Genomic DNA, 24,073 nt, shown 5'->3' on the forward strand with positions numbered 1-24,073 from the left:
GCATGGGACACAATGCTTCCTTCGCATCCTCTCAGAAACACAGACCACCACCACCATCCCCCCCCGCCCCCACCCCAAGCAGGAAACAGACTGAGATTCTCGCAGGCAGCTAAGCATAGCGAGTCATCTCAGGAGAGCGTTCCTTCTTTGGGGGCTGGACAACCACAAAGGGGCACCCCTGGGGCCCATCAGTGCCAACCTGCACACCCAGGGAACAAGGGCAGCACAGGGGTCAGGGGCGGTGTCAAGGTCTGAACCCGGTCTCCACATTTACAGGCTGTAACACCCTGGGCGTGAGCTTTGCCTTTCTGGGCCTCTATTCCGTCATCTGTAAAATGGGGAGAGAAACAGTACTGACCTCATAGAGCTGGGATAATTAAACATCCAAACACTTTGAACGGTGCTTGACACATGACCCACGTTCACTAATTATGAATTATTATTGTTATTACACAGTCTACTTCTGTTCCCCCTTAATTTAAACTGCAACAAAGGGGAAAAAAAGCTTCAGAGGCGCCAATGACATCGGCCTCGCTGGGGAGAGGATGTATAGCCTTCTTGATGTACCAAGTCAGAGCTGAAGAGGCAAGGAGTGATGCCACATTTTTATTCTTCATTTACATAGAGGAGACCCCGATGAAGCTGGATGCTTAAAGTCTAATAATAAATTAATCTTTCAGAGACGTATGTAGCACTGTAAGGTTTCTGCAGATTTTCTAACTCTGTGAGACAAACAATATGACTCTCATTTTACCACTGAAGAAAGTGTAGAAGACAATTCAGTTTGCTAAATTTCACGCATAATCCTCTATCAAAACCGTATATTCCGACAAACTGGATTTTCTAGTTTAACAAAGGCAGAAGTAGCGACATTCTGTAAACTGAATCTTCCGGTTAATGGAGTTCCAGGGAAACAGAATCTTACAGCATCTTATCCAGAAAGACCTTTTTTGGGGTGGAGGTGGTGATGGTCTCAGGGGCCATGGAATGTGGACAGTGCAGACAAGGAATCAGGCAGATCAAGGAGCATGAAATGGGGAGACAGAGGCAGCTGAAGCTTGAAATGCAACTCCTGCTACACGGGAAGGTGGCTGCCAGGCTGTGACGAGCAGCGGAAAGTTAACGTTTCCCGAATGACATCAGAGTCACAGCAGCTACATCTGCAGGTAGACAGCTTTGCCAGCTCTGTGGAGGGAGAAGAAGGGAGGGGCCTTTCTCCCAAAAATAGGAAGAAGAAAACATGCTGGCGCGTCCAATAGGTGCCCAACAGTTCTAGAAGGACTGCAGGCAAACACGTGACCAAAGACCGCCTAGAGAAATTATCCCATAAGTGACAGCATCTACCGGGCCCTAAAAGAATGTGTCGGCCCCCAGAAAACCAGATTTTCAGCCTCTCAAATGATAACGTTCCATATTTTAACCACCTCTGCTGGAACAACCACCACAAGGAGACGATCTGCTGTTTAAACCTCTCGGATGCGTTTTCCTTGCGAACAGTCACCATGTGCCGCGTTGCGTATTTAACACAACTGCTTTACTAATTTTACAAATACTCACACAGCACTTGTACCTGGCGTTGTTCTAGGCACTGGACAAGCATTAACTTGTTCAATCCTCACAGTTCCATCCCTACCCACGAGGAAGGTACTGTTTTACAGATGATGCCCCCAGGCACAGTGAGGTCAAGGGGCCAGTTCAAGGTCACTCAGGCAGTGAGTGGCAGAGCCAGAATGCAACCCCAGTCCGGCCTGTGCCCTGAACCTCTCCACTATGCTGCCTCGAGAGCATCACCCTCAGCCCAGTTCTGAGAGAGAGGAATGAAGTGACCCAGCTTCCCGAACCTTCCTCTCCGCAAATGCTGGGACCCCCTGCTCCCCAGAACCTCCTGGCCGGCTGCACAGTCAGAACCCTGGATGCCAGGGCAGAACGACAGCTGCACACCAGCATCCCCTGCGTGCGAAGCTTAAGCTTTTCAAAACCCCTGGAGATCAGCCCAGATGTGTACCAGAGACATCTAGGGGTTCAGTGCACTTTTATCCCCATATAAAATTTAAGCTGATTTTTAGGTGATGATAGAAGCAGTATGGTCTCAAAGCTGCCTTAGAGAAATCCCCCAAAGCTGTGACTAACGCCCCATGGCCATGAAATCCAGCTGTCAGGAAGCTCCAGGGAGCAGAGGCCCTTGGAGCTAACAGCTGTGAAAATGTACTGTCCTCACCTGGCGGGAACACCAGAAGGGGCGGGCCCCACCCAGACGGCAGGAAGAAAGAGCAGGTCTTTAGGACAGCATGGTTTGGAAAAGAGTGACAGACTGTGCTCGTCCCTTCTTGAAGCTGCTAACATCCATCTCACCCTGGTTCTCTGGCCTGAGACGGCCAAGTCAGCCCACCCGTCAGGAGAAATGACACAAACGCAGAGAATCTATTTTTTCCTTAAAATGGAGACGGGAGACTATAAGTGAAGAGGGGAAAGCAAGAGAAAGTGGTCTGCGCAGCCACATCTGGGTAAGTCCCTGCAGGCCCTGAAGTCCTTCCAGGCGACTCCCAACAAACTGAAACATTTCTTCCAGACCCTGGCTATCCCAAAGCTTTCTTCTTTGTCCCTTTCTTCTTTGAACAGCTCCAGACATCCTGAAAACCTTGCTGGTCCCTGTGCTCAGAACATGAGCATGACCCCTGCTGATCATTATGCCCCTGGGCTGCGTGCAAGGCCCGGGAACGGGGTCCTGTAGGGAGTCGGCACACACATTTGTATCCCTGCAGCAGTCAGTCAACCCTTGGAGGCTGGGTGGGACTCAGGGAAAGCTACAAGCGGGGGCCCTGGTTTCCCAGGTAAGAAAAGCGTGCCCACGGAGCCTTGCTCCAGAGCGGCCTCCTTCCTGCTGCTTGGTGCCTGGGCCAAGATGGAAGGCTTTTCCGTCCGTATTTCCAACTTGCTGATGTTCAGAAGTGGAATGACCTTCCTTGTGTGAGGGAAGGGCTATTAGCTACACAAAAGATCACTCAGAGGAAATGAGAGCTTCTCTGCACATCTGAATATCTGAAGGACTTTTGTGGGGAAGAGTGTACATACACACACACACACACACACAGACACACACACACACACACACACACACACACACACACACACACACACACACACACACACACACACACACCTCTGTGTGGCCCCAGAGTACCAAAGTGAGGACGATGGGTAGAAACCACAGGGAAGCAATTTTTATTTAACTTTATATAGAGAAACATTCCAATGAACTTGACCAGCAATAAAATAATGGGCTGCTCTGGAAGTGGCAAGTTCCCCATCACGGGAGGTAATCAAGCTGAGACCTAATAAGTCAGGGACGCTTTAGGGAGAATTTAAACACAGGAAAAGATGCCCTCAGCTGTTTCTCCTATTCCTGAGATTCTGTAATTATTTTAACAGAATCTATAATTGTCTGTTTAAGTTAGGAAAGACATTTCAATTCATCCTTCTCAGGTTATAAAAGAGGAACCCAGGGCAGGTAGAGAGGAGGTGACTTGACTGGAGCCACCCAAGGCTGTCTCTCCATCCCCTCATCCAGCAATCATTCAGCAGGATGAGGCAGGCTTGTTAAGCATGTCAGTGAGAGCAAAGAGGCAGCAAGGAGATGGGAGGGAAGGAGGTAAAGTACAGGTGGATTAAATTTCCAAGAGCTGGTGACACTCTGAGCACCTTCACACCACCCTGGAGACCCCAGGCTGGCTCTGTACACAGTCCCCAGGCCTCAGCACCAGGAGGTTGAGACCACAGGAGAGATACTATAGTAGAAACGGGCTGCTCTTGCAGTAAAGAGCAGGAAGGGATTTCTGTAAATTAAGGGGTAGGTACTGAAACTCATCAGATTCAAAGACACCCACAGTAAATCTTTCCTATCATCTTAGATGGGTCACGGATGAGGAATGGATGGATGGAGGGAGGGAAGGAAAGAAGGAAGAAAGGAAAATGCTCTAATGCTTCCCTAACAGTAAGAGATATTTAATCCAAGTCAAGCTGCAGACTAACACAAAAATGAAGCCCATGCCCTCTAATAACTAAAAATATTCCCTCTTTGGTATAAAAGCTATGAGTGGCCTGACTGGACACAAATCACACTAAAACCTACACCACTGAGATTCCCCCAAAACCCAAAATCCCAAGAAACAGACTGAGAATAGCCATCCACAAGTCTCTTTAATTACACACTCATCACAGCATCCATCACCAGGGACATCACTGTGCTGTGAGGAAAAGTGATAAAACTATTTTTGCCAGAGGGACCTGTACAGGTCAGAGCAGAAATCCAGCCTTTACCAAATATAACTGTGAACAGAGGTAGGAGGGCAGTTTGCACGGGGCTCAAACACTAAGGAGGAACTTGAGCGCTCTTAAAGTTTTTAATGGAGAGACTCTGCGTCTTTAACATGCAAGTAAGTACAGTCTTTCCTGGCTATGTGTGGGGCATTGGTGCCAGGACCCCCCCAGGAATACCAAAATCTGTGGATGCTCGAGTTCTTTATATAAAATGGAGTAGTACTTGCATATAAACTACATATATCCTCCCATATACTTTAAATCATCTCTAGATTACTTATCATATCTAACACAATGTAAACAGTTGTAAATACAATAAAATTCTATGTTAATAGTTGCCAGTGTGTGACAAATTCAAGTTTCGCTTTTTGGAATTTTCTGGATTTTTTTTTGACCTGTGTTTGATTGAATCACGGATGTGGAACCTGGGAATAGCAGTTGGAGGGGTGCAACTGTATATGCTGTAAATTCCAAAAAAGGGGACTCAGGCTGGGAGATGGCTGGGCGTGAGGCTGCAAAACCTCTCCAGATCTGCTGCCTCATAATTCAGGAAACAGAGGGCAGGGGCCAGGAACGAGCCCTCTGGGACCTCAGGCACAGAGGAGACAGGGACCCGAGCTCTAGTCCTGACCATGTGACTGAGTGACGCTGGGCAAATCCAACCCACGCCCAAATCAGTCTCTTCTACAAAACAGGGATAAAACTATCTGCCTTCCCACTTTGCTGAGTTAGTATGAGGAGCAGATGTGAAACCAACCTGGAAACAGTTGAGCCCTGCTCAAGCCTAAGGGACTGCAGTGCTGTTCCAACCACTGGCAGGAACTAAGAAGCTGCGGCAGGAAGCTCACAGCTCACAGCACACACCTGAGCTGCCAGCAAGGAGACTACATGGCTGTCCAAGGACCGGGACAAGAAAGGATCAAATGGAGGTCTGAGGAAGCAAATAGCTTATTCTTTGCCTCTGAACAAAAGCCTTCGTCACACGAGTCTAGATGCAGAAGACAGGTTCTCAAACTGAGACATGACCCCAGGGAACAAGTGTCTAGAAGGAGGTGGACAGGTGGACCGGTCAAGTACCGGGAAGCTGTCCATAAGCTCAGGCTTAGCTGTGGGCAGCCCTGGTCACCCCGCACGGTTATGCCAGGCCATGGTGCCCATGCGCCTCAGAGACCGTGCTTGTATCAGCCAGCTTGGAGAAGCCGGGGCAGAGAAGGGGCCCTGAGACAGTGGAGTGAGAGAGAGAGTGGAGTGTGACACTCCTCTGGGGTATGGGGGTGGAGTGGCACGCAGGGATGGTCACATTATAAGGAGAAGCTTGAAATGCTTTAATACTGGTACTTCGAAAACCCTTGACACCGTATGCTGTGAGCTGTTTTCAGTCTGTAATTTCCAAAACACAGATGGCTACTCACGGTCAGCTCCAATCTGGCCAGTTTCTGCACCTTTGCCATTGGGCTTTCCACACTGGTCTCTGGACCACGGAATAGAAAAGCAAAGTCATATTTTTGATCATGGCCAAGGGCATGCAACTGGCCTGGAACCCCAAAGACTGTGAAAAGAAAAGGGTCAGCGGCAGCTTCGTATAATACAGGATGCAGCCTCTTCCCGCACAGCACGCTGCCTTTCCAAGCCCGGACAAAGTCCTCCTGGCTTCAAAAGGAGGCCCCACCTCCCGCTCTGCAGTATCCCCTCTGGGGACATTGTCCACTACTGACCAGCACCAAGGGAAGATGTGGATTGTGTAGGACGGTGGGCTTGGGGGGGGGGCACGTTGCTCACTGAGCACCTCTGTGCCTGGTGTTGTGTGATGTGTATATGACATCACTTCATTCTCAACTGTTCATTGAGCACCCACAGGACTAAGCCAGTGATGCTCAAACAGGGGAAAGTGAAGGCAGAAACTCCAACATCAGGATCACCAGGAAGGCTTTTCCAAACACATCCTTTCACCTGCATTGCAACACATGAGTCACATATCTCAAATATGCCATGGCACAGGGAGCAGAAATCACTTTATAGCCAATATGCTGGGCATATCCCCATTTCACAGATGAGGAAACTGAGGCTTTAAAAGGTTTCAATATATTATGCAGAGTAATATGACTAGCAAAGTGGTGGAACCAGGAGTCTACCCAGCTCTGTCTGACTTCAAGGTCGGATAATTTCCCGACATTCTAGTCTATCTTCACAATGCAATGAGAGCATGTACAATATAATCCCAGAAAACCGAGTGATTTGGTTTTATCCCTATGGCTAAAGTTCAGTCTCCTCTACCTCCTTGATCCTTCATGCCATTATTTGAAAATAATAACCAAGCCTTAAAACTCCAAGATGTTCTTAGAGGACCAGAGTTGGACGATGGCTACAGGAATGGTTTCAGTTCAAGGCTTTCAAATTGTACTTGTGAGACTGGGAGAGAGAATGGTAATGTTTTATCAGCCAAGGGCCCCGTCTGCAAAGAGTTCATACCTTTTTCGGGGGAGACACACACACACACACACACACACACACACACACACACACACGCACGCACACACACACACACACACACACACACACACACACACACGAAGCATCTGGCCTCCAAGTTATGACGTGCTGAACGATCTCAGAGCAGTTAGCGCTGAGGAGTGGGGTTTACAGCTGGGAGCAAGGAGGCCCTCGGTGGGCTCTCTGGAAGTGGGGGCTTGCCACGTGGGCCTTGAAGGACGACTGGGGCGAAGAGCAGGATGGAGGGAGAGCATCCTAGGCAGAGGGAAGGTCATCCCCAAAGGCCACACATGTGGGTGAGCACCTGTTTGGGAGATAGCAGGGGTTCAGGGTTCCTGTACAAAAGGTACAGGGAGCTGGTGGGATGGGGGAAGGTGGGGATGTGGGGAAAGGCAGACTGCAAAGGTCCCCGAGTGGCAGGCTAAGGCATGTGGACTTTAGAATTAGCACAACGCCTGGCATACAGGAGGTGGTCAAGAGTGTGTGAGAGTTAAGTCATCAGTTAATTTGGGGCCAGGGAGGACAGGGATGGGGTAGGCTGCCCCTTAGCTGCAAAACACGCAGCTGTCAGTGAGCCAAGACACGGTGTTCAGCGTGAAATGAAACTGAAAGTCAAGTGGACACTCTGGCTAAGGAGCTTCCAGGCAGCAGATAACGGTGTGAGTGATGCAGAGGGAACCAGGGCCTTCAGCGTCAGAAAGAGCAGCAGGAAGGAAGCAAGGTCCGGAGGTACCTCTGAGTTACGGGAGTACGACTGCTGAGAATTTTACAGGGTGCTCAGTCCCTCGGCTGCAGGCAGGGCCTGCTGTCCAGACTGTATACCCTTAAGGGTGGGGCCTGTGGCTTGTCCACTGAGCCTGGTGTAGAGAAGGCCCTCAACAGATACCTGTGGAATCCTTAACAGCTAAGCTACTAGTCACCAAGTTAGCATGGATAAGCTCAAATGTCCTGGGATGACAGGACAAGGGCCACCTCCCCAAAATGCACCCAAGACCGAAATGTCCAGCTCTCGTTAATTGCCTAAGGTCTTCATCTTGGGTGAAGCCAGGGCCAGCCCCGTGAAATCCGCAGAGTCTGAGTTTCCACTCCATTCCCCTCCTGGAGTTGGGCTGGGCTGGGCTGGGCTGCCCTCACCTACAGCCCCAGCTGGTTGCTCCCAGACGAGGACCCCTCCCAGCTTCTGGAGATTCTGCTCTAGATGTAATACAAGTGCATGCAGGAGGCAGAGGCGACATTTCCTGAGCCCTCCTCCCGCATCTGGGAGTGCACAGAAGCACAGGGTCAGCCTTTCCCAGTCACAGGCTGAAAGAGTGCAGCCCTGGCGAAATTCTGACATGCGGCGAGTGCACACTAAAAGCTCTTGGGAATTTTTGAGACCAGCAAAGAATCAATACTGAAAACAAAGCATTTACACTTTTGAGAGGCAGTCGTCTCACCTTCACTTCTTTCCTCTGATTCCTTCCACATGGAATTATGGCCAAATCCCAGTGGTTAGTTCCCAAGTTAGTATCTACATAGTCTGAGCACTACCCAAAAGGGAAGCTCAACCTTCCCATTCAATCCAGGGCCAATCACAACTCCCACGCTGACACGGAAAACCAGGAGAAGTGGGGGCAGGCCTGGTAAGACGCATTCATAGAGATGGGCTGCTTTCACTCTTCACCTTGGCAGTCCAGTCAATAGCCAAATTCCAGCCCAAGAATAGCCCAACGTCCCCTTCCTGGTTCTAACAGATGGTGAACCCAGATACACTGCCAACCTCAGCCGTCTTTCTGACCCTAACTACCTCAGCCTCTCACAGCTTCCTCCCCCTGCCTCATTCCCGGCCCAGTCTTTTTTTTTTTTTTTTTTTTGCGATACGCGGGCCTCTCACTGTTGTGGCCTCTCCTCGTTGCTGAGCACAGGCTCCGGACGCGCAGGCCCAGCGGCCACGGCTCACGGGCCCAGACGCTCCACGGCACGTGGGGTTTTCCCCGACCGGGGCACGAACCCGTGTCCCCTGCATCGGCAGGCGGACTCTCAACCACTGCGCCACCAGGGAAGCCCATCCGGCCCAGTCTTTTTCCTTACATCCTTCCCTGATCTGCCGCCTCGAGCTTAGAGTGGTAACACATCCTCGGGTGGCCCAGGACAGACTTGGTTTGCCCTTGAGGTCCTGGGGTGATTATGAACAGCATTCCCTTTTCACTCTCAAAGTATTCTAGTTTAAACAATAAATTAATGGTGAAATTAAATGGTCACCCCACCCATGCTGCACTTCCTCCAGGACTACTTCTCACAACGTTTATCTTTAATTACAACAGTCAGCCGGATCTAGAAAGTGGAGACTAATCCAGACTACATCCAGCTTCCTTCCCTCCTTCTCTCCTTTCCTTTAAATTTTAACCCCCATTTTGTTCCAAAAGGATTTATCTTAGCTAGCAAAGATGCCAGCAGGCATCCTATAGAGAGCCACAAGCTTACTACAGGTGTACCCAAGTTTGGCTCTAAGATTTCTGTTAGTGAACTGAAAGCAAAGGACATCTAAACAGTTGTACAGAAGGGGAAACCAATTCATTATCCAGGAGAAATAGGACTATTCGTGACTCTAAGACCAGGGAGAAGAGTCTCCAGCTGGGCCGTCAAGGAGGCCACTCTGTGTGTATTGACAACATCCCAACATCCTCACTTCCATGCCTGTGCAGACAGCAAGGCCTGGAGGCTGGAGTCTCCGTGGGCCATCACTTCCCTGGCTTGTTCACGAGGCAGCACCGAACAGACAGGATGGTGGATGAGAAGCAGTGAATGTACAACTGCCGCATGACTCCAGCCCTCTCCTCCTTCCCTCTTGCCTTGCGTTTCTCTCCTCCTCTCCTCCCCGTCTAGACCTTCAAGCTCCTCAAAGCACCTTCAGACACTGAAAGTAGTTCAAAGATGTTCGCATACACATTAAAGTAGTTGCCCACTCTGATAAATCGTAAGTCTGGGGATCTTTTTATTTTCTTCCCAAATTACACTTCTGGACGAGAATTATGATTGGCCTTGGCATTTTATGATTAGGTACGTGTGAGGTCAATTAGAAAAATCATTTGATGGAATTTTAAATTACCAATAAAAATCAACTATTTCAAGTATAGGGAGAAAATATTTGAGGAAAAGTTTGAGCACCCAAAAACTTTTGCCATCAGCCTCCAAGGACCAGCCAACAACCGACCAAAGCCTTCGGAAGGTCCAGGCCAACTGGAGGAGGCATTTGGTCAATTTTTTGCCTCAATGAACTTTCAGACCCAAAGTCTCAAACTGGCAGTTCTTGGGCTGAATCTGGTGCACCATTTTGTTTTGTTTGCCCAGCAGACTGTTTGCTTAATTGCCACTATTTTAAAATCAGGAGATTTTACATTAATAACACATATTTCTGGCTTTTTTTAGAAAAAAAAAAATCAAAACACCAGGCAACACTGGGCCCATATTCATGCAAAATAAACAAGATAATCAAAAACACCAGTTAAGGGCTTCCCCGGTGGCGCAGTGGTTGAGAGTTCGCCTGCTGATGCAGGGGACACAGGTTCGTGCCCCGGTCCGGGAGGATCCCACATGCCGCAGAGCGGCTGGGCCCATGAGCCACGGCCGCTGAGCCTGCGCGTCCGGAGCCTGTGCTCCGCAATGGGAGAGGCCACAACAGTGAGAGGCCTGCGTACCGCAAAAAAAAAAAAAAACACCAGTTAAGAACCAGGGCATAGATGGGTTTTCAGTCAACGGCTCTCCTTCCTTCTGTGTCACAATCCATTATTAAACCTTCAAAAACTTGTATTACTTCCTGGAGGCATTTACCTGAAACTAAACTGCTACAGGCTGGATCCTGAGTTCCTGAATCACAAATGATTCTTGTGCCTGTTACAAGATATTATGTTCACTGGATGATCATCTTTTCTTTTCAGAGCCTAACCAGATGTTCTCTCATTTTACACTTTTTAAAACAAAAAGCCACTCAGTATCTGATCCTGAATGTGACATGGCACGTGGACTGGAGACTGGGGCTCCTTTGCTCTGGTCTGTGCAGGTGGCTGGTGGGCACCTATCCTCACAGATATTCCATTTACCCACACATCTCTCCTACGTTCCAGCTGGCTGTTTCAGCCCCCCTCTGCACCAACAAGGCCTCAAAGGCTCTCTCTACTCCTTTTATACAAAATGTATTGCTTGATCATCTATCTGATGCATTTAACCTTTGACAGCAGCTGAAAGGATGTGAGGTGTCAGTGGAAAGGGGGCCTGAAGGACCAAGGTCACGCCATATTCTTCCCAAACCCTGCTGACATCTTGGCAGGAAAGAGGAGGCAGAAGAAATGCGGATGCCTCTCCTCTCCTCTAGTCATTCCTTCTAAACACACGATTCACCTTTATGCTTTTACCTTGCTTACACGCCAACTTCCAGGCTGAGAGCTGAATACCAATGAACTACAGTTACATTATTAGGAACATGAAAATCTTGTTCGCTGCTGCGCCAAGTTAGAGCACTAGAATTAGACTGTCTTCTTTACAGTTCCAAGCTCATGATCCTTGGGTCCAACAAGATAAGATGGTCCTAGCAGTTAGGGAAAGGGTTGCCCTTGCTTATACTCTGTGTAGACACCGGGCTTCATGTTATTAAGGGAGACAGTGTTTCCCTACAGGACCAAGCGGTCAAGGAGAACCAGAGAAGCACCCAAATGCACTGGCACGCACTCCACGCTGCCTGGCAGTAATGAGGCCCCATGAGCATCTCCATGACCTCACGTTTCTGAAAACCCATCAGGAGCAGCACGCCTCATAATGAGTGCTCATCTGCAGGGGTGGGGACAGGCAGATTATTATACAGGAAGCAATTCTGGTTCCTAAATATGCAGCTCCTTTTACAAACAGTGATAGCAAAGTCTTGAGGATAAGCACGCCAGGGACGGCTAGGTGCCTGGATCAACACGCTCCTACGGGCAGCTCCTTGATGTGGGGGTCAGTTCTGCCCCCTCCAAACAGAAGATCATGGGAACGCTCTACGACCAACAGCAAAGGGCTTGTTTAAAGAAGTCCCTCAACGCAGGAGTTGGAGGTAAGGCGTTCAGTTCAAACTCAAGTCCAGTTTAAAAGCTTGATATTTCTGCAATATCAATTCTGCAGCTAACCTAGTGGCAGAGGCCTGGGGACTGAATATCCATCACACTTAATCACCTGCAGAAATGCAGTCATGTGGCTGAAATGTGTACCCGAGGTAGCCACGGAGCCATATTGAAATTCTCCTCACGTGGAGCCAGCCATGCCTAACTTAGCCCTGTTCACACACTGTTTGTCACAGAAAGTCCCTCTTGTACCTACGTCACTGTGATTCAACTCTATTTTGCCTCTTTTCCCCAGGAAGATGCTTACAGATAAGTCTTTTTTGCCGCCTAGATTACAAATGAGGTTCTCTCAACAAGATGTTTATTTGGCAAAAGAAACAAGTTGTAATGCAAAAAAAGGATAGTCCTCCCGGGCCTGTCATCCTTTGCTGGGCCTCCGTTGGAGCACCTGCCCAGGCCCACCCCCCCGGGAAGCCATCCAGGGCGGCAGTCCCTCCAGCTAGGCTGCCAGCTCCCGGAGGACAGGGTCTAGTTTCTCTCTCCTGCTCAGCCAGGCTCACAGTAAAAGCCCACTGGGGGAGTCTTCTATTTGTGCAGGGCCAGGTCCGTCCTAAGCACGCTTCCTGGAGGCTATACCCACATAGCAAATCCAAGGGCCCTTCCAGAGACCTTTCAGAAGAAAGAAGCATCACACACACACACACACACACACACACACACACCCCTTACAATTCTGAAGGCAGAATATTAAACTGAGGATGACGTTGGCCACACAGTGAAGCTCTCAGTCCCACGTATTTGTGGCTCATCCAAGGGAAACCTCTGAACAGCAGCACTGACTTGGCGTTTGCACCTTTGGCATTTGTGTCTTTACTGAATTTCATCTGCCCTATCTCCCTCGCATTATAATCTCCCTGAAAGCAGGAACCATGTGTTCTACCTCGTAATTCCTCAAAGCACCTAATCTTACGGTTCACACGCGATGAACCCAATAAAAATTAAGAATAACAATGTTTCCTGTGGATTGTCGTTAAAAAGAAAAATGTGAAAGCAGTTTCTATAAAAACACCAGCGATGGACTATAGACCCTTACTTAACAGCTGGCCAACACACTGTTGAGGAAGCATCCTCTGATTAAACGATGGTTCCTCCATGTGTTCAATCAACAGCTACTACGTGCCTGGCACTCGGTCTGCACACCCTAAAGTTAGCATGCAACCTGGCCTCACCCCATCCGCTCCTTCATTTCCTCACTCATTCTTCCAATGACATCTGTGTCAGTCAGGTACCATGCCATGGATCTTACTTATTGATTCAGTAGTACCAGAGGACTCATAATGCACAGGATAACAGAAGAGCTGAAATGAGTAGTGTTTTCAGAGGAGGGAAGCCCCTCACATGGTCCCCACCAGGACCTCATCTCAGCCTGAGCATTCAGCCTTTGGGAGCCTCCCTGACTCCCATGGCCTTCAGATGACAGCAGATGTTCACAGCTTCCCTGGCGGGCACAGCCATCAGAGAGGAAATAATTACATTAACAGTAACAGAATTCCACTCAGGTTTTCTGTATGCAGCTTTTTCCTTTTAAAATATATTTTCCCAGTGGGGTCATTAAAAAATAATGAGCTTCTAATAGATATTTTTATCTCCACCGCAGGGCAGGTATTTCTCTCCCCTTTTGCTAGTGATTCCTGGAGGGGCTATACCACTGCCTGCAGGTTACACGGGCTCCGCAAAAGCAGTCAGCCCTGTCTTCTAAATCCCAGGGAAGAAGGAATACGGGGCTTCTTTATCAGTCACTAGTTTGAAAGCTGGCAAGCTGTTTTCTCTTTACTCAGATTTAACTCTAATAGAAACTGACAGGTTCAATCTTGGTTAATTTTTTAAAAAACACAAGAACAAAGAGGCAAGAAGTTGATCCTCAGGTGTCAGGAGAAAATCTACTACCTTCCACCTCCAAGCCCCATGCTTACTCATCCTGGAACGACGGCGGGGACAGGTTCTCTTACAAGCAGAGCTTCATGCCTAGTGAGCAAGGGACCTGAATTTATATTGGCCATAGAATCTTCAAGACACTACTGCTACATTAACATCCTGACATAAGACAATCTGGAGAGTGATGGAAGATGCTGCTTGGCTAGATGTTAGAGCCGTGTCTGTCTGTTTTCCTCCCTCATACAAACTGATTTCAGACAGAGAAACTTGAAGACAAAATGACACCATGAGTTCACACAACCTCTCAGCTCCAAACCCAGAAACAAGCACATAGAATTGTTTTTTAAAAAAATAATGGATTTTAAATGACATTTACTGATGAAATGGTATGCTGTCTGGGTTTGCTTCAAAATAATGGGGGTGGCTGGGGAGGAGGGAAGAGGAAAAGTGGATGGGGGTAAAGATGAAACAAGGTTGGCTCAGAGTTGATAGTTACTGAAGCTCCATGAATATTACAATACTGAAGCACCCAGAATACTAGACTCTAGACAGAACACATGATTCTGTCTACCTCTATGTTGGAAGTTTTCCAAAATAAAACGCAAAAAAAAAAAAAAATATATTGGGAGACTAGCAATGTTTAATAAAGGAATACTGAGTTAGGTATAAGGATGGCCAAGATACACTGTTTAGCAAATAAAAAAAGATGCACAAGGGTATATAAAGTATGAGTCCACTTATACACACCACGCACACACACACACACACACACACACACACAACTGATAAATCTGTAGAAAATTTCTGGAAAAATAATAATCCTCGCATACTGTTTGAATTTTTAATGAAAATGTATTACTCTTATATAATAATATTTTAAATTCAAGGAATGTAGCAGGGGAAGGGAAATAATAGGGGTGAAAAATGAGATGAACATCTCCATGAACCAGAAACCACTAGAGCCAAGGGCTGGAGTCCAGAAGCAGGTAGTGACCGGAAGGTCATGCTCTGGAGGGCACTGAAATACCGCAGGCCCCCAGCCAGGCTCACGGTGTGAAACAGGGGACCGGTGCCTGCCTCAGGCACAGTCTGTCCTCCTCACGTCCCCCGCCCCCCCTTTTCCTTCCTCCTCTGCTGCGATCTTCTGTATGCCTACCTTCCACCTCTCTGAGCTCTTGGTTTCTGATAGAGGCATGTTAACATATCACTCCATCATTGTGGACTCTGTTTTCTCCTTGTAATACTGTCAGTTTCTGTTCTGCAAGTACCTTATATTGCTTAGGGTATATAGTAAAAGTATAAAACAAGCCTGCATAGATGCTAAATTGCTGAGGGTGCTTTCCTCAGGGGATGGAGGGAAGAAGGGGAACACAGCGACAACACCCTAGCTGCAAGGAGTCCAGGAAAGAGAGTCTCCAGCCTGTTTGTCTTCCATAAAGGGAGGCAGGCTTCTATGGCAGGACATTCCTCAAACATGGGAAGTGGGTTCAGATGCTGAGAAGCCAAAGTATCAGCACTAATTATGCTAAATTATCAGTTGCTCCAGTTTCACATACCATGAGGAAGCTGAACCTCAGAGGTTAAATGATTTCCCTAAGGTCACAGAACCAAGTGGCTGAGTGGGACTGGATAAAATTGCTGCCACCAGTAGGAAGTGCTACTCTGTGCCAGGCACACTGTTTAATTTAGCCTCCAGTCAACTCCACCATATACAGTACTGTACAGTGCTATAATCTCCAGGTCTCAGCTAAAGAAACTGAAGCTCAGAGAGATCAAGAAACTTCCCCAAGGTCACACAGCCTTGAGTGGCAGAGGTGGTATCAGTCTACTTCCTCCCCTCCTACTTCTGTGCTAGTCCTCACCTCCTTCCCAATGTCCCGGAGAGCCCTTCTCCAGTCCCAGGAGTGGGATAAAGCAGCCTGCAAATACGCTGGACATTTTCATTCCAAGCATCTGGAAAGAGGTTAGGCTGGCACAAATGCTATCAATAAAAAGCACATGACCTAAAAAGGTAAAAGAGTGGACACTATTCAAATATTTACCACAAAAGCAAATTCCTGCCTGGTGGGGTTATCAGCAGCTGACAGGATTAGCCTGCTGCTTCCACCTCATGGTGGGTTTGGGCTCAAACCAGCACACAGCCAGCCTGTGGAGCCAAGAGAGAATGAACCGGAAGCCCACGGCCCCCACCAACAAAGCTGCCATTCAGCAGCTCCTCAGGCGGCAGCTTCAAGACAGAGTGACCATGACCAATGGCTGTGACCCCAGCTCCTCAACACGAAGACAGACACACACACACACATTCACACACTCACTCATTCCAGGCTCAGCAGGGGCCCTGTGACCTGGCTAAGCCACTGCCAGGCTTCCTAGCCCCCGGGGCCTCCCCGGACGACCCAGGCCACAGTCTGGGCCCCCTGCAGGGGGTGGGTGGTGGACCTCAGGCCTGGTGCCTCACGGAGACTTTAAGGGCTGCCTCCCAGCCTCCCACACTCCCAGCCTCCCTCCCAGCCTCCCAGCCTCCCTCCCTCCCAGCCTCCCACCCTCCCAGCCTCCCTCCTTCCCAGCCTCCCTCCCTCCCAGCCTCCCAGCCTCCCTCCCTCCCAGCCTTCCTCCCTCCCAGCCTCCCACCCTCCCAGCCTCCCTCCCTCCCTGCCTCCCACCCTCCCACCCGTTTCCCTCATAAGCTCCAGTTCCATACCCTTTGTTCCTGCTCACTCAAGGATCTTATAAAAAAGCCAGCTCACAGTCCTCTGCTGAAAAGGGAGGGTTTAACACTTTGGCAGGGGTAGAACTGCCAGATTTAGCCAAGAAAGAAGGGAAGAAAGGGAAGGGAGAGAGGGAGAGAAGGGAGGAAGGGAACCCAACAGGATACCCAGTTAAATTTAAATTTCAGATAAACAACAAATACTTGTGTAAGTATAACCCTATACAATATTTGGGATATACTTACCTAAAACAAGTATTCGTTGTTTATCTGAAATTTGATTTAACTGGGTATCCTGCATTTTAACTGGCAATCCTATATGGTTGGGAGTGGGGTAGAAGAGGAGGTATACAGAAAAACACATCAGCAGGAAAGGAAAACACAAATGCAGTTGTGATGATTAAGGAAGGAGGGAGACAACACCTTTACTGAGAGTCTCTTCTACACCAGAAACTTGCATGTGCATTATTTCATTTGAGTGTTCCAGTAATTCTGTGTATTAGCCATATTTATCCCCACTTACAGATGAAAACACAGAAGTTCAGAGAATCAACTGACTTGCAAAGTGTCACATGGGTAATTCGTGAAAGGCAGGACTATAATCCACGGCTTCTGAGTATAATCTGAGCGCTATTTCTTCTACATATGGCTGCTTTGCCTGCTGATACACCCTTATAATTTTTATAGGTTGTACACAAAGCAGATCTTTACTTTTCCAATACATTCATAAGGAAGTAAATTCTAAACGGCATCCTGGACTAACACATATTTGCAAAATACAGTCGTCTACTTACAGAGATCATTCTATTTACAGAGAAAGCACTAGACCCTTCTCTCCTTGGGGCCACTAATTCCAACTAACCACATTGCCCAGCTAACCATAGTTCCCTGACAAAGAGGCAGAGGAAGAGTCAAGACAAGAAGGACAATGTTCCACCCAAGATGACCGCTGCTCCCCAGTTTTCAGATGAGGAAGGTCATGAGATATCTGACTCAACAAAATCTTACAGGGACCCAAGAGGAAAAGGCTCCTCTATCCCTATGCTAGCATCCCACGAGCCATCATTTTCCCGAAAACACAGTTGATTTGGTGTTATGTTCTGGGGGGGGAAATTGTTTTTTAAAAAGCTATCTGTCAAAAGGACAGTGGGAAATACTTTCTCCTCCAGCCCCCCAAGCCTCTAACATCTGTGGCACACAATCGAAGGGAAACAGCCACAAAAATGACTTAATATGTGCCTTTTTTGAAGTACAGTAACTGTCGGACAAGTGACTATAAAAAGAACACAGCTGAGACGGTCTAGATTTATTTCTGCTTAGTGAGTTTCCAGATCAGAATGTGCTCTGTTCATCAGTTGTTTTGCTTTTGTGCTGTTTGGCTTCTAAATTTTCCTTTCTTTTCACAGATGCTAGCAGCTTCTGTTTATGATAAAATCCTGCCCATCTCACAGTCCACACTCAGGGAGACCATGTGGCAGTCAGGCCCCACTGCCAGTTCCTGGGGGAGGGTGGTGCCCACACAGGTGGGCAGACAGCCGCGGGGATTCCCCACCAGCTACGCTGGCCAAGTCCATGGAGATGGGGCTGAGCCTGTTCACAAGGGCTCCGCTCTGCCTACCCTTGCTCAGGCCCTGTTTACTCCCCTGCCTTCACCCCTCCTCTTGCTTCTCCCACCCCTCCCTACAAACACACAGGCACAGACTCCAAAGTGGCAGACAACTAACACTTGATCTTTTGGGCCACTGGAGCCTCCAGTTTTCTGTGGAAGATGGCAAAAAACCACACTCTGTTTCCACCCCAGCCAGCACCATTCTCAGCCTGAAACAAATACCCAAAGGCAATTATCCAGAACCCCGGGGCGCAGATTAGCTCAGGGCAGTCATTTGCAGACTTAATTATCAGAGGTGTTTAGAAACATTTCAGCTGCAGAGGGGTGGAAGCGGGGGGGAGAACATGGACAGACTTTTAATTTCTGTTGATTCTGAGGGCGCAGGCCCTACAAACAAGGCATTTTTTGGACTCTACCAGCTGCCCTGACGCAGGGGTCTCTTCTGTCTCATCGTACAGAATGATAATTAAAGATTCGGAAGGTGAGAAAAACTCAACTTCATTTTGGATCTAAAATCTTTCCAAGATTTCTCTTGAAAAAGCCAATTAAATTGATTTAAGTTTCACTGTTTTTAAAATCCTCAAGGTACAGAAAACATGAATTCTGGCCAACACCATTTAAATTAAGTGTGATCAGGTTTCCATATATATTACATGAGAAGATTCCAAACGGAGGCTTGGAGGCCTCCAGGCTCTAACTGCACTTAATAGTAAGCCTGGTTTAAGGATCCCTGGGGCACTGGCCCTACGAGCAGTGAGGATCTCACCAGCTGACAAGCAACCTCAGGCCAAGGAAAGACTGTGCGTAAATGGTGAGGGCTGGAAGGGCTGGGATCACAAATGCCAGGGCTGAAAGAGGGAGGTCTCGGAGCCCACCTGCTCCCATTCCCAGACGGAGGAGCCCAAGCATGGTGGCTGGGCAGGCACCAGCACATAGCATATCAGACTCTGAGTGCTTCTTCCTTCTCCTCCCAGGATCTTCGTTCCCTGACCAGGGACCTAACCCGTGTCCCCTTGCAGTGGAAGCGTGGAGTCTTAACCACTGGACTGCCAAGGAAGTCCCTCCTCTCTCTGTTAAATCAAGACCCCCAGACATAAGATACACCTTGTATGAAGGTGAGGGAATGAGGCAGGGAGGCTGCTATGAGTACCAGGGCAGATGTTTGCCCAAACCTCTCCCTTCCCCACACACAGCAGAGCAAAGGGCTCCACTCTGTCACTCTGGGGCAACCTGCAAGAGGATTACGTAAGGGAGAACAGCCCACCAGGCCCAGGAGTTATCGACTCATTCAGAGGCCTTGCAGGAATTTCCTGTTGTGTGATCTGGGTCTTGCAAATAACTACAACCAAGCCGAGGCTGTCACTCTCCTCTGTCTTGGAGGAAATGCGTGTCCTTGAGTCACCAGTTGCCGGTGCCCTGCAGCTCTCCAAAGACTGGGCCTAGCTCTGAGAATGCCCACAGGGAGCCAGCAGGAGGGTGTGCACTGAGAACGAAGGGTGGGCCAGCCCAGGGGGCAGTGAAATCCCAGCTCCAGGCTCTGGGTGAGCTCTGGCTCTGGCCAGAGGAGGAAGAGTCAGCAACACGGAGCTCTCTGTATCCAGGGCCGTGGGCCTAGTTTTTAACAAAAACCTACATGTGTTTCTGCTTTTCCTTTCCTTTATAAATTTTTTTAAATTGTAAGGCATATATTACGTACAAAGGAGTACATGCAAACACAAACACACTCCCTCAAGTGCAGCACAAAAGAAATGCAGCCCTCCAGCGGCAATCCCCACCCGTGTCTGCGTCCCCACCACTCCTCCGCTCCCTCCAGAGGCAACAGTCATGCTGGTTTTGGGAACCATCATTTCCTTGGTTTTCCTTATGATGTTCACCACTTGCGTATATATCCCTAAAGATTACATTTCCATTTTGCCTATCAATTCACATAGCTAGCTCCCCGTCCGCTCGTTTTATCTTTATATAATACTCAGTTAGATGAATATATTATAGTTATCCATTCTGCTGTCTATGAGCATTTAGGTTGTTTTCAGTTTGGGCTACTACAAATAATGCCGTGACGAACACTCTTGAATGTGTCTCCTGGTCCTCAGGTGCTGGAGTTCCTTTATGCTGCACACCTGACAGTGAAGCACTGCAGCACCAGAACACGCGTTTCACTAGCAGATGCCAATCTGTGTTCCAAAATTATGCTGCCTCTCCCTCCCCGAAAGACACTGATAAACCCACTCCACTTATACAGAGGAGGGGTCACGGTGACTCGAGGCCAAGAAAACCTAGTTCATCACCAGACTGGCAAGTTAAAGCTGTATCTTGATACCTTCTCTGTAAGACAAAGCCCAAGATTTTAAAATTCTGAGCTGAGCCAGAACCAACAATCCAAATGGCTGGGCTTTCCACAAGAAAAAATGTCACAAACTCCGCCAAATGAATGAAGTAACATCTATGGATTCGGTGCAGACCCACCTGCCCATACTACTAAATATAAGCAATAAGTACAAACGTGTCCCTGAGATATTCAGCACAGAAAGACTGCAGACGGATCAGTCCCCATCTGCCGAGGGTGGAGGGGGAGTGAGGAGGGGTCCTGGAGGCCCCCCACCAGCTGCTGCCACATACCTGTATACTGGCTGCATCTCCCTTGCTATGCCAATGACGGCGCCGGGCAGGAAGTTATCGAACTCCTCAAACAATTCCCGGATGTTGGTCTTGTACTTTAGGTCTAGGTCCAGCTGAATTATCCGCAGGATCTCTGGAGGAAAGAACAATACAATAATGAGACAGACACACATCCTGGGAGGCTCAGCCACTGACAGAAAATGAAGTGAAAGGTGCAGAAAAGGGTACTGGATTATTCTTGCTGTCACTGAATAATGCAAAGACACTGCTTGAAACAAAGGCCCTTCATCTACCAGCAAGCCCCCACTCACTAGAAGCCTTCATGAAAAACAGCGGCCCTGGAGATTTCCTTCCAATTGCAGACAGACAGTTTCTGTAAAACTAGGCAACCTGATCCTCCAGTTTAGGCCACTGCCCTGGTGTAACTGTCAACAGGGCACCATTTCATTCTCAAAAGTATCTGATTTAGATGGTACAGTACACGGACACCCTACTGAAAACTCAAAGCATACAGGTGTTTCTCTTTGGGGTACAGGTAGTAAGTGACCCACAGAAGTCATTATTGCTTCAGGTTCTTATTCCTATATATTTCTGCAAACCTAGGTATGTGTGGAGTTAGGATGCTGACCCAGAGAGAAACAGCTAAAAGACCTCAGATACTGTTTTTTGGGTTTTTTTTTAAACATCTTTATTGGAGTATAATTGCTTTACAGTGTTGTGTTAGTTTCTGCTTTATAACAAAGTGAATCAGTTACACATATACATATGTCCCCATATCCCCTCCCCTCTTGCGTCTCCCTCCCACCCTCCCTATCACACCCCTCTAGGTGGTCACAAAGCAGGGAGCGATCTCCCTGTGCTATGTGGCTGCTTCCCACTAGCTATCTATTTTACATTTGGTAGTGTATGTATGTCAATGCCACTCTCTCACTTCATCCCAGCTTATCCTTCCCCCTCCCCATGTCTTCAAGTCCATTCCCTACGTCTGTGTCTTTATTCCTGTCCTGCCCCTAGGATCATAAGAACCTTTTTTTTTTTTTAGATTCCATATATATGTGTTAGCATACGGTATTTGTTTTTCTCTTTCTGACTTACTTCACTCTGTATGACAGACTCTAGGTCCATCTACCTCAGTACAAATTACTCAACTTCATTTCTCAAAAACTAGTTTTTAAAGACAGTCTTAAAAATAATCATATTCATAAGCATCATAGTTACTAGTCTGTCATAAGATCAAGGCCAAACAGTGACTCTGAGAAATCCGGGAACAACTGGATTAGTTTAGATCTATCCCTGAATTAAAGCTGGCTGTTCATTTTTTATTCCAGCTTGTAAAACTCATATCTAGTTTCTTGAACTGGACATTGTACACAAAGGGTTTTATTCTTTCTTCTAAGTTGTAATATGCATTCAGCTGAGGAGTATATTTCCCATATCCACTGAACTTTCCAACTCAAGTTCCACTTGCAGTTTCCTCCCCCAATTAGTTTTTGTATACTTGCAGGGTCAGGTTTTGTTTTGTACCTTCCTTCCTTAAAAATGATAAACAGTACTTCTAGAGACAACTACCCTGTCCTCGTCACACCTACAGTCTGCTTGATGTGTCATTTACCAGTTGAAATTACAGTAACAATTGTGTACCGAGAATACTGACAAATAAGGTTTATAGAAATATCATATTAACTTAAGACTTGGCTATGACTAAAGATGGGACAGCAAAATGTATTTGAAATTTGACAGAATTTTTACTTCACAATAACCTAATATTACTGATAAAAGTGAAGGGGCGGGCTTCCCTGGTGGCGCAGTGGTTGAGAGTCCACCTGCCGATGCAGGGGACACGGGTTCGTGCCCCGGTCCGGGAAGATCCCATGTGCCGCGGAGCGGCTGGGCCCGTGAGCCATGGCCGCTGAGCCTGCGCGTCCGGAGCCTGTGCTCTGCAACGGGAGAGGCCACAGCAGTGAGAGGCCCGCGTATCGCCAAAAAAAAAAAAAAAAAAAAGTGAAGGGGCAGTTGAAAATGGGTAATATTGAAATAACTGTTAACTGGCTTATGTAATAATGTGTTCATAGTTAGCCAAAGACAGCAGACGACTAAAATGGTGCTCTGAAGTTCTGATGTGGCACTTACAGCTGCAAGTTGCTAGGTTACAAGCAAGGTGTACACAGACGGAAATGAACAAATAATATAAAAAGTCTATGTAGATAGGAGATTCGTATTTTATTTCTCCAGTGACATATTTACAGTTGAATATAAATTAAAGGCGTGCTTGCACACCAAAGCCAGGTCCTTTAGGTGGTTCAGTCAAAGAGGTAAGGCCTCCGGCTGGCTCACATGAGAAACGTCCACTCCTTGGCCCAGGTTTTGGGATTCTGCCAGCCTTGAGTTCATCAGTAATTTTTTCAATATCCTTAGGTGTCAGATCCTCAAAGTAGCTGTCATTTATTTGAACCATTGGTGTGTTTACACAGGCCCCTGAACATTCCACTTCTATAAGAGTGAAAAGTTTGTCTGGTGTAGTCTCTCCAACCTTTACACCAAGCTTCTTCTGAATGACCTCCAGTATGCTGTCGGAGTTACGAGGCATGCAAGGGAAGCACGCAAGGCGTAGTAGTGCAGACTTGAACATGTTTTCCAACTGGCTTTCGGTTATACACTGTATAAAAAGTTGCTACTTCATATACTCTCATTGGAGGTACTTGTAAAACTTCTGCAACCTTGTTCATAGCAGAGATGGGCAGCCATCCATTCTGTCTTTGGGCTAAATCCAGGACTGGAAGCGCAGCTGCTGCTTTACGCCCTTCTGGGTAGTTTTTTACAACTGCCTCTATCCTCTTACAGTTTTCCAGTGTGAAATCAAATGGAGCATCTGGGTTATTCTCAGGAGTATCTCTCTGCACAAATAAGAGCTCCAGAGAGCTGGAGTTCTCTCCGGCTCCATTCTGCACAGCTGTCTTATGCAAATTCCTTATATGTCTTCCCCACTGGGCAGCGAAGCCAGCCGCGCGGGCCCAGAGCACCATGGAGAGGAACATGGCAGGCCAAACTGTGGGCCTTTGGGCCACGCCAGGTCTACTGTTATGTTTTTAATCCACTGTCTGAAAGACTAACTGAGCTATAATTAGACAGACCGACTCTCACAATCACCTGGCTCTTAAGAGCTGTTTGCTTCCGTTGCCCCCAGATGACTCAGGGGCGAGAAGGGAGGAGAGAGGCACTGAGATCATTCTCCATCCTTTATCCAACAGGACTGTCTGAGCTCCTGGGCCAGTGGTGGCAGCAGGGGACCACACACCAAGCTGACTGGGCCCTGCCCTCAGGGAG

General features: G+C 47.9%; 1 protein-coding gene and 1 pseudogene across 1 annotated transcript in view; both read right to left on the reverse strand.

Annotated features, from left to right (window-relative positions):
• XXYLT1 (xyloside xylosyltransferase 1) overlaps positions 1 to 24,073 on the reverse strand; it is a 190,411-nt gene that overhangs the window by 54,570 nt on the left and 111,768 nt on the right. Inside the window, exon 3 of the mRNA XM_004278770.3 lies at positions 20,750 to 20,882. Coding sequence (XP_004278818.1) covers positions 20,750 to 20,882 — 133 coding nt within the window. The remainder of the gene's footprint in view (positions 1 to 20,749; positions 20,883 to 24,073) is intronic.
• Positions 22,938 to 23,837, reverse strand: LOC105748459 (NADH dehydrogenase [ubiquinone] flavoprotein 2, mitochondrial-like; annotated as a pseudogene).

Source organism: Orcinus orca, chromosome 5 (genome assembly GCF_937001465.1).
Source record: "Orcinus orca chromosome 5, mOrcOrc1.1, whole genome shotgun sequence".
Taxonomy (NCBI): domain Eukaryota; kingdom Metazoa; phylum Chordata; class Mammalia; order Artiodactyla; family Delphinidae; genus Orcinus; species Orcinus orca.